The sequence below is a fragment of the Rhinatrema bivittatum genome, chromosome 2 (assembly GCF_901001135.1).
Source record: "Rhinatrema bivittatum chromosome 2, aRhiBiv1.1, whole genome shotgun sequence".
Taxonomy (NCBI): Eukaryota; Metazoa; Chordata; class Amphibia; order Gymnophiona; family Rhinatrematidae; genus Rhinatrema; species Rhinatrema bivittatum.
The window spans coordinates 640,575,225-640,588,982 of record NC_042616.1 but is presented as its reverse complement, the minus strand read 5'-3'; the positions used below and the strand labels follow the sequence as shown (position 1 = coordinate 640,588,982).

General features: G+C 48.7%; 1 protein-coding gene across 1 annotated transcript in view; it reads left to right on the top strand.

Annotated features, from left to right (window-relative positions):
- IMPAD1 (inositol monophosphatase domain containing 1) overlaps window positions 1–13,758 on the top strand; it is an 83,198-nt gene that overhangs the window by 30,178 nt on the left and 39,262 nt on the right. The window contains exons 2-3 of the mRNA XM_029591316.1: window positions 94–256; window positions 4,126–4,221. Coding sequence (XP_029447176.1) covers window positions 94–256; window positions 4,126–4,221 — 259 coding nt within the window. The remainder of the gene's footprint in view (window positions 1–93; window positions 257–4,125; window positions 4,222–13,758) is intronic.

Sequence of the window (13,758 nt, the reverse complement as noted above, 5' to 3'; positions counted from 1 at the left end):
GCTGGTTTTAGCAAATAGAGATTTCAGTCTGGGGCAAGAGAGTTAATGCCTTTTTTTGTAAAAAAAAATATAAATAAATTGTATTTTTGATAGATAAACACAGAGGAACATCTCGACCCAGATGATCAGGAGTCCATCTCCTGGGACCGGAATATTCCTGATCAGATAATTAAGTTAATACCTCAACCTCAGGAGGCGTCTGCAGAAAGTATTACCATCTGGATTGACCCACTGGATGCTACCCAAGAATACACAGGTATGTTTGCTTTTAACCCTGCATATGCCGCCGCCTTTGTATTGATATGTTGAAATCTCAAACATTCAGATCTATCATTTTATGGATGATCATATCTACTCAATAAAATGTTTAACCTATGAAGAATCTAATATATGTAAATTCAAACATTTAGACTGTAGGTAAAACAATTTCTACAAAATCCTAATGCATCCATACCTATAAATGAACAATGTCACTACTGTTTGTTTTGGTTTTTTTTTAAAGTAGAAAGTGAAATGAATTTGCAAAAAAACAAACAGTTGTGGGATAGAGGTGACTTCTGGCCTGGCTGTTTGCTACTGCACCTTGAGCCTTCATTTGCAGCTATCCAGAATTTCTTTCTGAGGTCTCATTCCCACCCAGGGGAATGGGCACTTCATGCCTTGGACTATAAAAGGGCCTTGGCTTTTCTACCTGGATCGCACTGTAGGTCACAGACGGTCTACCAAGCTTTTCGTGTCTTTTGACCCCAAGAGGCTGGGAGGGGCGGTGGGTAGACAGACCTTGTCAAACTGGTTGGCAGCTTGCATTGCCTTCTGCTACACGCAGGCAGGCCTTCAGCTGGCTGGCAGAGTAAAGGCTCACTCTGTACAGGCTATGGCAACGTCTGTGGCTCATTTGCGTACAGTCCCCGTCGTCGAAATTTGTCGGGCCGCAATCTGAAGTTCTCTTCACACGTTTTTGTCTCATTACTGCCTAGAGAGGGATGGTCATCAGGACAGTGACTTTGGTCAGTCTGTCCTGCGCAGTCTGTTCCAGATCTGAACCCAACTCTTCTTGCTTCTTGTGGGACCCAGATGGCCCCTCTTTTTACCTGCGCTGCAGTTGTGTTGTGCTCGTTGGCACCTTGTTCGGCCGCTGTTGGTCTTCCCAGTTAAATGGGGCAGGCTGGAGCTTGGTATTCACCCCTGTGAGGACTACCATCCTGCTTGTCCTAGGAGAAAGTGCGGTTGCTTATCTGTAACAGGTGGTGTTTTCAAAGGACTGCAGGAAGTTAGCCCTCGAATCTCGCCCGCCTCCCCATGAAGCTGGGTTCTCCTCTGGTTTGTTTTATTTTTCGCTCTTATTTTGCTGTTATGAGACTGAAGGGGAACCTCGCGTGAACACTAGCAGCCTGGGCAAAGCTTCTAGAAAATTTGACAAAAGTTTTTCATGCCAGACTCCTTCAGATGTTAGACCTCACATGTGGGTGATATCTTGCTGTCCTAGGAGAACACCTTTTATAGGTAAGCAACTGCGCTGTCCCCCCCCCCCCCCCACCTCAGGTGGCAGTGCTACAGACGGTTCTTAACTCCTATATCTACACAATCCAAATATTTCAGGAAAGACCAAGTATTTTCTCCGTAGAATTAGTCTATTTGTCAGACTCTTCAGATTTGCCACTGAGAACAAAATAACATCTTATGCTAGACCAGAAACTTGTAAATAGTGATGTGATTCGACCGAACCTTTTGTTTCAGCCTTTATTTGCCTGTCGTGGAAAATTTCATTTTCCCGCGGTTCGAGCTGATTTTTCTTTTGGTTGCCCCAGAACGAAAATCCCAAACCCACCCCAACCTTTCAAATTTAATTAATTACAACCCCCCCCCCCCAAAAAAAACTTGCTGAAAGTCCCTGGTGGTCCAGCGGGGGTCCCGAGAGTGATCTCCCGCTGTCGGCTGCCAGTAATCAAAATGGTGCCAGTGGCCCTTTGCCCTTACCATGTGACAGGGGCTATCTGTGCCATAGGCCGGCCTGTCACATGGTAGGAGCAATGGACGGCTGGCGCCATCTTAAAAAATGGCGCGGGGTGGAAATTTCATGGGGTTTCTTATCGTTTCGGCAGCCCCGCGAACCGCAACGAAATAGGAAATATCGTCTCTATTTCCTATTTCGTTGCAAACGAATGCACATCTCTAGTAAATAATCCTTAGCATAGAATACACTTCTGATAATTAGCTTAGCAGATAAGAATAAATAAGACACATTACCTTGGCTGCAACTTGCTCATACTTTAGGAATGTTTTAATGTGCTAGCCCCTAGACCATTCGTCAGGAATTAATTCCTTCTCACCACTTTGAAGATCCCTGGTTTCTGAATTGTGAGGGAAGTGACAGTCTGCTGAACCCGACCCCTGTCTCTGAAGCAGCTGTGGGTCTCAGCTCTGAAGGAGGACAGAGGACTTGCCTAGTTCCTTGGGAAGAATCTGGCAAGTGTGACTCTGCATACAATAGCAGGGCTGAAGAGCTCTTCCATTCAGCACTTCAGGGCACTGGCTCTGCTCGGTCCACGCAATGTCTCTGTCATTTCGCTGGTGAGCTGCCACCCTGAGCCCTTTTTCCCCCCAGGGATTTTAAAAGCCAGTTGATGCATATTCAGAGGCTTAATACATACTAATTTAGTGACATGAGTCCAATTCTGATTGGGTCCTTCTCAGACTTCTTGACCCCTCCCCTCCCCCCCCTAGTTTGTCCATCAGGCAGCCACATGAGACAGAGCTGACCAGCTTTTTTGACAGTGCTGACCTGTCTGAAAAATCCTTTTTTTGTGATTGGAGAGGGCCCATCTCCAGGCAGAGCTGAGCCGTGCTTACAAGTTTGGATCTGTTTTTATACATACACACCTGGCTTGTAAATTGTCTTTCTGAGCCCCTTTTTGAAGGACTCAGCATGTAGGCACAGACTTGCTTGTACTTTCTGCTATTTTTGCTAAATCAAGACTCCTGTTATCAGCGGCCTTTGTAAACAGTGCCAGCTTAGCAATCAGATAATTTAGTTCCGACTTCAAGTAGTTAGAAATTCTGCGCTTCCGTGTCTCTCTGAAATAGTTCACCTCTCCATTGAAGTCAGAGAATCTATTTTGCTGTATGTACAGTAGTAAATTTGTGGTTTTTATTCCTACATTCCATTCCACCCCCCTTAAGCAGTGATGTGCAGCAAGGGACGCATCACTACTTGAACCTTACTAGACTATTGTGCAAGGCTAGAATTCTGGCATGGGTTCAGATTCCGCTTCTCTCACTGATCCTGCTTGTCTTTGTCTCCTCTTAGCCTATGTACTCTCTTACAGGCCAATACAGTAAACCGCACTCAGCAGAGCACACTGTTTGACGTGCGTCTACAACCCCTTATACCGTAAGGGGTTTAGCACGTCCAAAATGCCTGTCCAACATTCCCCCCACCTCAAAATAATAGCGCTCATCACATGCAAATGCATATTGATCAGGCTATTAACTATACGCCCCAAATACAAAAAAAAAAAAAAGTGCCCAATCTGCACATTTGTACGCTCAGAAATTAACACCAGCCCAGAGCAAAAGTTAATTTCTGAGCAGCCCAAAAATGTGTTCAGAAACGCAGAAAATACTGCTTTTTCTGTACATCCTTTGACTTAATACCATGGCGACATTGTCTGAGGAACCAGAATGTTTAATATTAAAAAAAAAAAAAAAAAAAAAAGTTTAATAAAAAGTGCTGGTGGTCAGGTTAGGAAAAGGAGGCTCCATTAACAAGCGTCCATTTTCCTAATTCGTGGGTGTGCGCGAGATAGGAAAATGGACGCTTGTAAAATTGAGCGTCTGTTTTCCTAACCCACTGACAACCACCTCTCCTGGGCTGCCAAGGAGGAACTAAGGGTGCACTATTGTCCCTAGTGCCTCCTTTTAACACGACCCCTCATTTAAATATTGTATCATGCACCCAGGAGACATGGCTGGGTGTGCGTTAGGAAAGAGGACGCTCAACACTGAGCCACCATTTTCTGTGCAGCTGGTATGAAAGAGATTTGTATCTGTATAATAATTGATTGTAAAGCACTTATATAAATGTTGACACAGATTTGTAGGATTTCATAAGTTCCTTAATTTCAGAGAATCTGCGACAGTATGTCACCACGATGGTATGCGTGGCTGTAGATGGCAAGCCAGTGGTAGGAGTGATACACAAGCCCTTCTCGGGCTACACAGGTAAGCCACTGCTTTTATTTTTCTTCCAACTTTCAAATTTGATTTCTGCAGCTTTGTATGTATGTTGTATGGTAATTGCCAGTGTAAGACAGAGAGAGAATTTTAATGCACAAGTTATCATAAAATCTCCCCCACCCCCAATAGCCTTATAGCTTATATCATAAGAGAGGGGCAAATATTCAACTGCTTAGTCTCGTCAGCTGTCATCCAGTTTGTTCCTTGGATGTAATGTTTCATCTTTTGGCCTTAGTCCTGGTGGTTTTGATTTCATGTATTTCGAGGCCTGCGTATTCATCCGTGTTAAAAGGTTGAAGGTTATCGTGGGTATATGTGCTTCAGTGGGGGAAGGGGTGGCAGTGTGCTCTGTCTTTCGCGGGGGGGGGAAATAATAAGAAAGCTCAGGACATCACCTTTTCCCTTGTAACATATCAGTTAAATGTGCCTCCTTTTAGGTGGCGGTGAATTTACCAGAAGTTCATAAATACTGTGGTGATTGCTTATGAACTTATTAGCACATTGTTTACTTCTGCATATGCCCCGCTATGTTAAAAAGAAGGCAACAGCATTATTCTTAGCACAGCTGCATTGCTGGGGTTTACTGGGCGAGGTAGGCACCTTGATACACAGCGCTGTTTTAATATGCATGTATTTACACCCTTATTCGCAAAGCGGTGTTAAGCATGAACGAATACTATTTACCACAGGCCCCATTGTTTTCGGTGGGTCTCTTCATGAGTAATGTGTGTGTGTTGTGTTAAAAACAGTAACACACTTTTTTGTAAATAGGGGTGAACCCTAAAAAAAAAATGGAAGAGTTTGGTACGCAGGTTCTTTATTTTAAACTTTTTTTAAATTTTTCTTCAGTAAAGAGTTGGTTATTGTGATTTATAACCCTTCCCCCTTAGCCTTTCTCTTCATTTTCAGTCTCCTTCCCCCTGAGTCTGCTCTTCAGTTGTTCCTGCTGTATTCCTGCTCCATTGCGGTGTTTTTTTCAAATTCAGGGTGTGCCTTGCAGCCCTGTTCCCACCCCCCCCCCCCCCCCCCCCCCGCCACAAAGTCACGGCGGTGGTGGGAGGTGTTCCTCCTGTGACTTGGAGCTTGTCAGTAAGTTTGACCCATGTGATTCTCCCATTCCTGCACTGTTTTCGCAATTTTAATCACGGAAGCGCAACACGTGCGAGCGTCACACAGGGTTAAAGTGATTGAGTACGCGTGGCGCTGTGAGGTGAGTCAGGGAGCAGAACAGCAGATCTGGCATGCGGGCGGCACTTTCATCTTTTAATTCAGATAGGAAGGAGATCATGGCAGGTTCAACCTGTCACATTAAACCGGGTGTGCGTGTTAAGTTTCTTTTATACTGTATTTTTAATATGATCTATGAGTAAAAACAGTATCTAGTTTTACTCAAAAGTGGTCATAGCTAGCAATTATTGCCCTTCTCTGATCTTCGTTTTCATAAAATAAAGATGAATATTTGTTTGGATCACGGGGTAAAGTGATTTTGTCTTCAATTTAGATCTTGAGAATAAAATGTTTTGTAAACCAGCCCTCTGTAGTAAAGGTGTGCAGGCACGAACGTTTTTGTTTTTGTTTTCATGCTATTTCATATTGGTGCACACCAACGGCAAACGAGTCAAAACAAAAACGCACATCTGTACTCTCTCGAGTGTTGGCATGATGCCTGCATGGCCTTTTTCAAAAGGATTAGCTATGCGGCACCCTGACTCACTCACTTTAAATTCAGGAATGGTGGGAGTAGGAGGGTCCCAGAACTCTTCAAACAGAAAAGGCTTCAATGATATGAAATCAGAATCTGAAAAGGAGACTCTAATATGGTTATCTTTTTAACCTAAAAAAAAAAATCCTTTTCATTCAGTACTAAAATGTGAACTTTTAACAAATTCTTTATCAGAACTCCTTAAAAAAAACAAAACTAAATAAAAATAAAAAATAAAGTGAAAACATGAACATCACTTATAGATGCTTAAAAAAAAAAAAAAGCTGAGCCTGATTGCTTTACCCATGTAACCCCCTCCCCACACACACACACGCAAAAAAAAAATACAGCACTGCGATACTTTGCTGCAAAGTAATTCAAGCCTGTCAAGAAACCTGACTGAGCTTGAGAAGGTCCAGATCCCTGCATCCAGCACACTTCAGAACAAGGAACATGAACCTTCATGTTTGGAAAACCTCTGCTCTCAGCCCCTGGACTGAGGCCATTGCACATAGTGACAGCAGGGTGCTGAGGAGGATTGCTGATTTTAGAATTTTGTTTCTTGGTGTGTACAGACTGGATTTTTTTTTTTTTCTTACTGGCATGGAGTTCTCATGTTCTTTACCTGGTCTGGCTCTTTTTTTTTTCTTCAAGCTGCCCATCTAAATTGCCTAAGAGTAGATTTTGGCAGTATTGTTGCTTTAATTGAACCCAACAGGGAGAGCACATTTGAAGTTAAATAGCCACAGATTCAGGTGTTTGTAGTGTCAAGAGTCCTGTACCTCTATCAGTTCCCTGAATGACTGATAAGTGTTCCATGATGGAGCCAGACGCATGATTAATCTTGGCGTTTTCTGCTGAGCAGCTGCTCAGGAGGGCCAGCCCAAGCAATCCACTTCTAACTGGGGGGGGATGGGGGACTGAGAATCCAGGGCACAACCAAGGACGTGGTACCTGCTGTGATGTGTGCAGGGTAGGCGGACAGATTGCTGCTGATTTATAGCCCATTAGCACAATGTCTGTGGGTAGATCTTACTGTGAGTCATGCAGTGGGATAAGGTCAGAACAGCATAGCACAGCTTTGCTTTGTGGCAGGCTTCCCTCATCTGCTGCACAAGTCTCAAACAAGGTACCTGCTGTGTACTGAAAATGTTCTAGCGAGCCGAGTATTTCGGGGATTGGAATAATATGCATGACCTTTTTGTTTCAAAACTGGGAATGTCTGGGTATAGAATTATTTTTTTTTTTTTTTTTTCAGAATTAAAATATAATTTTGCAGTCTTACACATGGCTAAGTAGAGAAATCTATTGAGAGTAAAAGTATTCTGCTTCTAATCTAATCTTACATTTCCTGGCGTGTAGCAGATGGACTCAGAACAAATGGGTATAGTGTGCTCGTGCTAGCAGTTGGAGACAGATCTGACGTCAGTACGGGGTACATATACCCCCGCAGGAAGTGCAGCTACTCAGTAATTTCCATCTCCAAAGCAGTTTGGAGCTACCTCACGCTCGCTGAGCGTTTTTCCAAATTCTAACTACTAAATTCATAGAAGAAGCCTACCTGAAGACAAGCCCTGCACTCCTGCGGTGATACCATTCAGTCCCTCCCCCAGTTGAGTTTCCCGAGGTGATTTCCGTGGTCCCTTGGAGGTAAGAGCCTCGGTCCGGTGGCCGACTCACGGCAGGGACCTAGCCCCCGAGTGAGAAGGGCTCGGGCGCGGCATAGAGGCAGCCTCGGTCCCGGTGAGGACTTGGCTCCCGAGCGAGACGAGTTCGGGCACGGCCTAGAGGCAGCGGGTGCACTTCCTCGAGCGCGTCGGTGACGGTAATCACCCTCTCCCCCCGCAGCCGGAGACCGCCCGGGTCGCAGCCGGGAAGCGCCGAAGACAAGGTAAGGCGTTCATCTTTACTTGCTGGTCTCCGAGGAAGCGAGGATTAGCGGGGTCTGCCTACGTGGCAGCCTGCCAAGGAGGTCGCCATTTTTCCTGCCTGCTCGCAGTCGCCATCTGCCCTGGTTCGTCGCCTCGCTCTAGCGCTCAGGCCAGACTGAGCACATAGGCGACGGGCGTATATGTTGGGCGCCCAAAAATACTTGGGCGCATATTCGATAGAGGCGTACATTGAAGTCACCTTGATTCATGTTGATGGGCGCCCGTTGCTGGGCGCAAGTGGACAGGTGCACGTGGTTAAGCGCATATTACAAGGCGCATACTTCAGCTGGGAGGAGATAACAGACGAGATGGAGCGTAAGAGAGCCCATGCGTCCGCAGAGCCGGCACCTCCAGAATCAGGCATAAGAGCTCTAAGCCTCTGCTCGGCATGCAACCTCAGAGCCACACTGAGCGAGGATGCAGACTCCCTATGTGCCCAATGTGAGGATGCCCTGGGAGTTCCAGGCCAGGACCGGTCCCAGCGCACTTGCCAGTTCCTCAGGGAACACCCCGGACTTAGCAGGCCGCGGTGAGCAGCCAGGGAACCCGAGAGACCTGGTGCTCCTAAGGCCAGATACTGCTTCGCTCTTCTGGGTGGAATTATTCAAGGGGATTCACGCCTTTGTCAAAATGCAGTCTGACCCGGCCCCTGGACCCTGAAGACCTAGGCGCGGCCACTCGCCACCCGGAAGCCCCACTTATGGGGATTCAGATTGCTCTGAGGAAGATGAGCCCCCCCCCCCCCCGAGGAGGAAGAACTTCCCCCGGGGATAGAACCATATCGGACCATGAGACGCTTCTTTCGGAAAGAGGATCTCCCAGGCCTGGTCTCTCAATGCCTGTCAGAACTGGCTATCCCGGGCCAGGACACCCCAGGGGAACCTAGAATGAACCCCCTGCTGGAGGGCCTGCGCCAAATGGCTCACCATTTTTCCCTCCTACAAGCAGCACAGCAGCTAATCGATCTGGAATGGAATGCGCCGGAGGCCTCATTCAAAGGGGGTCGGGCCTTGTCTGGCATGTACCCCCTGGACCCGGCGACCAGGGAGCTGCTGGCGTGTGCCCCAAGGTAGATGCCATAGTTAACGCAATTGTGAAGCGCACCACCATTCCGGTGGAGGGGGGAGTGGTCCTCAAGGATGCACATGACCGGCGCATGGACGCTATTCTGAAACAAGCCTTTGAGGTGGCAGCCATGTCCCTACGAATTGCAACCTGCTGCACCGTGGTGACGCGTTCCTGTTTATCACAAGCTAGGAACAACACCCCGGGAGAAGAAATGGAATCAGCTCTCTCGTTCCTCACTGACGCAGCCTCTGACCTCGTCCGTACGGCAGCCAAGGGAGTGTCATCCTCAGTGGCAGCCAGGAGACAGCTCTGGCTACGTAATTGGTCGGCCGACTCTTCCTCCAAGACACGCCTCACAAGAATGCCCTTTAAGGGATCCCTCCTGTTCGGCAGCGATCTCGAGAAACTGGCTAATAGATGGGGCGCCTCTCCATTACCCCGTCTACCAGAAGACAGGTCAAGGAGGAGCCAGCGTCCTTTTCCTAGGCCATCCAGAGGTAGAAACTCTCAGCGCTTCAACCCTTACAGGGCTCACTACCAAGCACCTCGTTCTCAGGCCAGGAACCAGTCCTTTCGGACTAAGTACAACAAGAGGAGAACCGGCTCGGGTCCCGGCCGCACCCCACAATGGGAATCAGCCGACCCTTCTGAGGGTAGAAGCCATAGGGGGCAGGCTAACCCTCTTCTACCGCAGGTGGGTCGAGATCACCTCGGACCAGTGGGTCCTCGCCATCATCCGAGACGGGTACTACCTGGACTTTCTTCGGCTCCTGCCGGACAAGTTTGTGGAATCTCCTTGTCCACCCCTCAAGAGGGCGGCACTGGAAGTTACCTTGCGGAGGCTCCTGTCCCTAAAAGCCATAATCCCAGTGCCTGCATGGGAGATAAATTCTGGGCATTATTCCATTTATTTCATAGTACCCAAGAAAAAGGGCACTTTCAGGCCCGTCCTGGACCTCAAGTCAGTCAACCGACACCTACGGGTCCCCAGCTTTCGCATGGAAACTCTGCGGTCAGTCAAAAGTGCAATACAGCCAGGGGAGTTTCTCACTTCCCTGGACCTGTCAGAAGCCTACTTGCATATCCCAATCCATCGGGATCACCAGCGCTACTTACGCTTCAAAGTCCTGAGCCAACACTTCCAGTTCCGAGCTTTACCCTTCGGGTTAGCCACCGTGCTGCGGACCTTTACCAAGGTCATAGTGGTAGTGGCAGCGTCACTCAGGAAGGAAGGAATTCTCGTCCATCCCTACCTGGACGATTGGCTGATCAGGGCAAAATCACCGGAGGAGAGCCACCAGGCATCCAACAGAGTTGTATCTCTTCTAGAAAGCCTAGGATGGGTAGTCAACACAAACAAGAGTTCCCTACAGCCTTCCCAGTCGCTGGAATACCTAGGAGTTCGATTCGACACCCAGGAAGACAAGGTCAGCCTGACCGCCAAGAGGAGATCAAAACTCCGGAATCGTCTGCAGGCCCTGCTGAGCGCCTCCTGGCCCACAGCTTGGGATTACCTACAGGTCCTCTGCCTCATGGCATCCACTCTGGAGGTGGTACCATGGGCGTGGGCTCATATGAGACCATTACAACGCGCCCTCCTATCTCGGTGGAGCCCACGATCACCGAACTACACCATACACCTACCTCTACCAGCCAGAGTGCGGAATTAGCTACGGTGGTGGTTGCAGCCCGGCCACACGAGCCGGGGGTCAAAAATGTCCTCCCCAACCTGGACCCTGCTCACTACAGATGCCAGCCTGAACGGATGGGGAGCACACTGCGAAGAACTAACCGCCCAAGGGCGGTGGAACAAAGAAGAGTCGGAGTGGAACATCAACCGACTAGAGGCACGGGCAGTCAGGCTAGCCTGCCTGCGATTTGCCCACAGACTTCGAAACAGGGCGATCAGAGTGATGTCAGACAACGCCACCACAGTGGCATATATCAACCGACAGGGTGGAACCAGAAGGCGACAGGTATCCTTAGAAATAACCCCCCTGATGGCTTGGGCAGAGGCGAATCTCCAGGACATCTCCGCCGTCCACATCGCCGGGAAGGACAACACCACGGCAGACTTCCTCAGCAGAGAAAGCCTAAACCCGGGGGAATGGCAGCTGTCGCCCACAGCGTTTCAGATGATTGTGGATCAGTGGGGGACTCCGGGCATGGACCTACTAGCGGACAGGTCCAACGCTCAAGTACCCAGATACTTCAGTCGCAGACGAGATCCTCTCTCCCACGGGATCGACGCTCTAGTACAGCCATGGCCTCAGGGGATTCTGCTATATGCCTTTCCTCCATGGCCCCTGCTGGGTGCCATTATACACAAGATTCAGCAGCACAAAAGCCTAGTTCCTCTAGTGGCCCCGGACTGGCCAAGAAGACCCTGGTACGCAGACATGAGAAGACTACTGGCAGGGAATCCACTACCCCTGCCTTCACACAGGGACCTGCTGCTGCAAGGTCCCATCCTCCACGAGGATCCAGCTCAATTCTCTTACGGTCTGGCCATTGAGAGGCCTAGACTGAAGAAGAGAGGATACTCGGGGCCGGTGATAGATACACTCCTCCGAGCACGCAAGTTCTCCACATCACTAACACATATAAGGATCTGGAGAGTATTTGAAGCCTGGTGCGACACTCACAGCACCAATCCACATGCCGCTAAAATCCCTATCACTTTGGATTTCCTGCAAGATGGCCTCCAGAAAGGTCTGTCCCTCAATTCCATCAAGGTTCAGGTGGCAGCGCTATCCTGCTATGGTCCCAGGAGTGAAGGCAGCAGCATTGCCACACACCCAGACGTTTCACGTTTCCTGAAAGGAGTCAAACACATTCGCCCGCCACTGAAGTGGCCAGTGCCCCTGTGGAACCTCAACCTAGTTTTGGAATTTCTAGCGGGACCCGCCTTCAGACCCCTTCGAGGCCTGTCCCTCCGTTTGTTAACCTTGAAGATGGTGTTCCTGCTGGCCGTATGCTCAGCACGCCGCATCTCAGAGCTACAAGCACTGTCCTGCCGTGATCCGTTTCTCAGAATCACTCCAGAGGCTATCCATCTTCTCACGGTTCCTTCCTTCTTACCCAAAGTAGTCTCACATTTCCACCTCAACCAAACCATATCCTTGCCAACCACGGAAGGTTTGAAGAAGTCTGAAGAAGGTCGAATACTGCGCCATCTCGACATCGGCAGGCTGCTGTCCAGATACCTGGAAATGTCAGAAGCAGTACGAAAGATGGACCACCGTCCTTCACAGCGGGAAGAAGCAAGGGGAAGCGGCCTCACGGGCAACCATTGCCCGCTGGATCAAAGAAGTTATCAAGGCGGCCTACGTAGAAGCGGGAAAACCACCACCTCTACGGGTCAAGGCTCACTCTACCAGAGCGCAGGCGGCCTCCTGGGCAGAAACTAGGTTGCTGTCACCGGCAGAGATATGTAAAGCGGCAACGTGGTCCTCCCTCCATACCTTCTCCAGATTCTACCGTCTGGATGTCTGGGCCAGGGAGGGCACAGCATTTGCGAGGGCAATCCTAAACGGACCTCGGGCAGCCTCCCACCCAGTCCGGGAGTAGCTTTTGTACATCCCATTTGTTCTGAGTCCATCTGCTACACGCTAGGAAATGTAGAGATTACTTACCTGATAATCTCGTTTTCCTTAGTGTATGCCGATGGACTCAGCATCCCCCCCGGCTGCCAGTATACATGGGGATTCACCGACTCACGGTAAGCCATGTTTTCTTACATAGGGCATCCACCCTGCCGGGTGTCGACTCCTTCCGGTTGAGAACACTGGCAGTCTCCAGCTACTATCAATCGGTCAGGGTAATCATGTTCATTTAATCGATCAGTCAGTCACACATATATCCATAAAGCTTTTGCAAGGAAGATTACTGAGTAGCTGCACTTCCTGCGGGGATATATGTACCCCGTGCTGACGTCAGATCAGTCTCCAACTGCTAGCACGAGCACACTATACCCATTTGTTCTGAGTCCATCTGCATACACTAAGGAAAACGAGATTATCAGGTAAGTAATCTCTAAATTTCTATCCCACCTTTTTAGTTCTACAGGACTGGCCAAAGCAGATAACAATTATTAAAAAAAAGTTATAAACATAAAATGATGTACAGCTTACTGTAACACAAAAAAAAAAATAGCAAAGCAATGAAAACCCCTAACACCAAGCTAAATCCTACTCCCTACTAATGGCCTAACTGGATGTGTTTTTTTGGTTAATGTTGGATCAGCATATAAACTCTGATCATTGATTTATAGTAGGCGTGTTAAGCATAATTATTTTCCTAGTGTGTAGCCAGATGGACTCAGGACCAGTGGGTTATGTGCTCCTCTGCTAGCAGATGGGAGACAGTGTCAAATTTCAAAGCTGACGTCACCCAAGATACACCCCTGCCACGACCTCAGCTCCTCAGTATCTCTGTCTCCCTAGCAGATGTGGACACTATCCCCTCGCTAGCACGGTGCTAGCGGGATTACAAAAAGAAGAGAAGCATTTTACCTTAAGAAGATTTAGCCCTGCTCTCCTGCGGTGATACCTAAGGGTCCCTCCCCCAGTCAAAATTTCCTGATTTCCGATCCCTCAGAGGTGCCTTGGTCCGGTAGCCGGCTCCCGGCATGGACTTCGCTGCTGAAGCGGCTGAAAGGCAGCGGGTGCAAAGCTGAGCATGGCGGTGAAGGCCGAAGCCCTCTCCCCCCACAGCTGGAGGTAAGTTTAAAAAAAAAAAATAAATCTTAAATCCAGAGGACTCTGGCGAGTCTTCTCCGGCCTCCTTGCTTGGCACGCCGTATCGACTCAGTCTCGATCC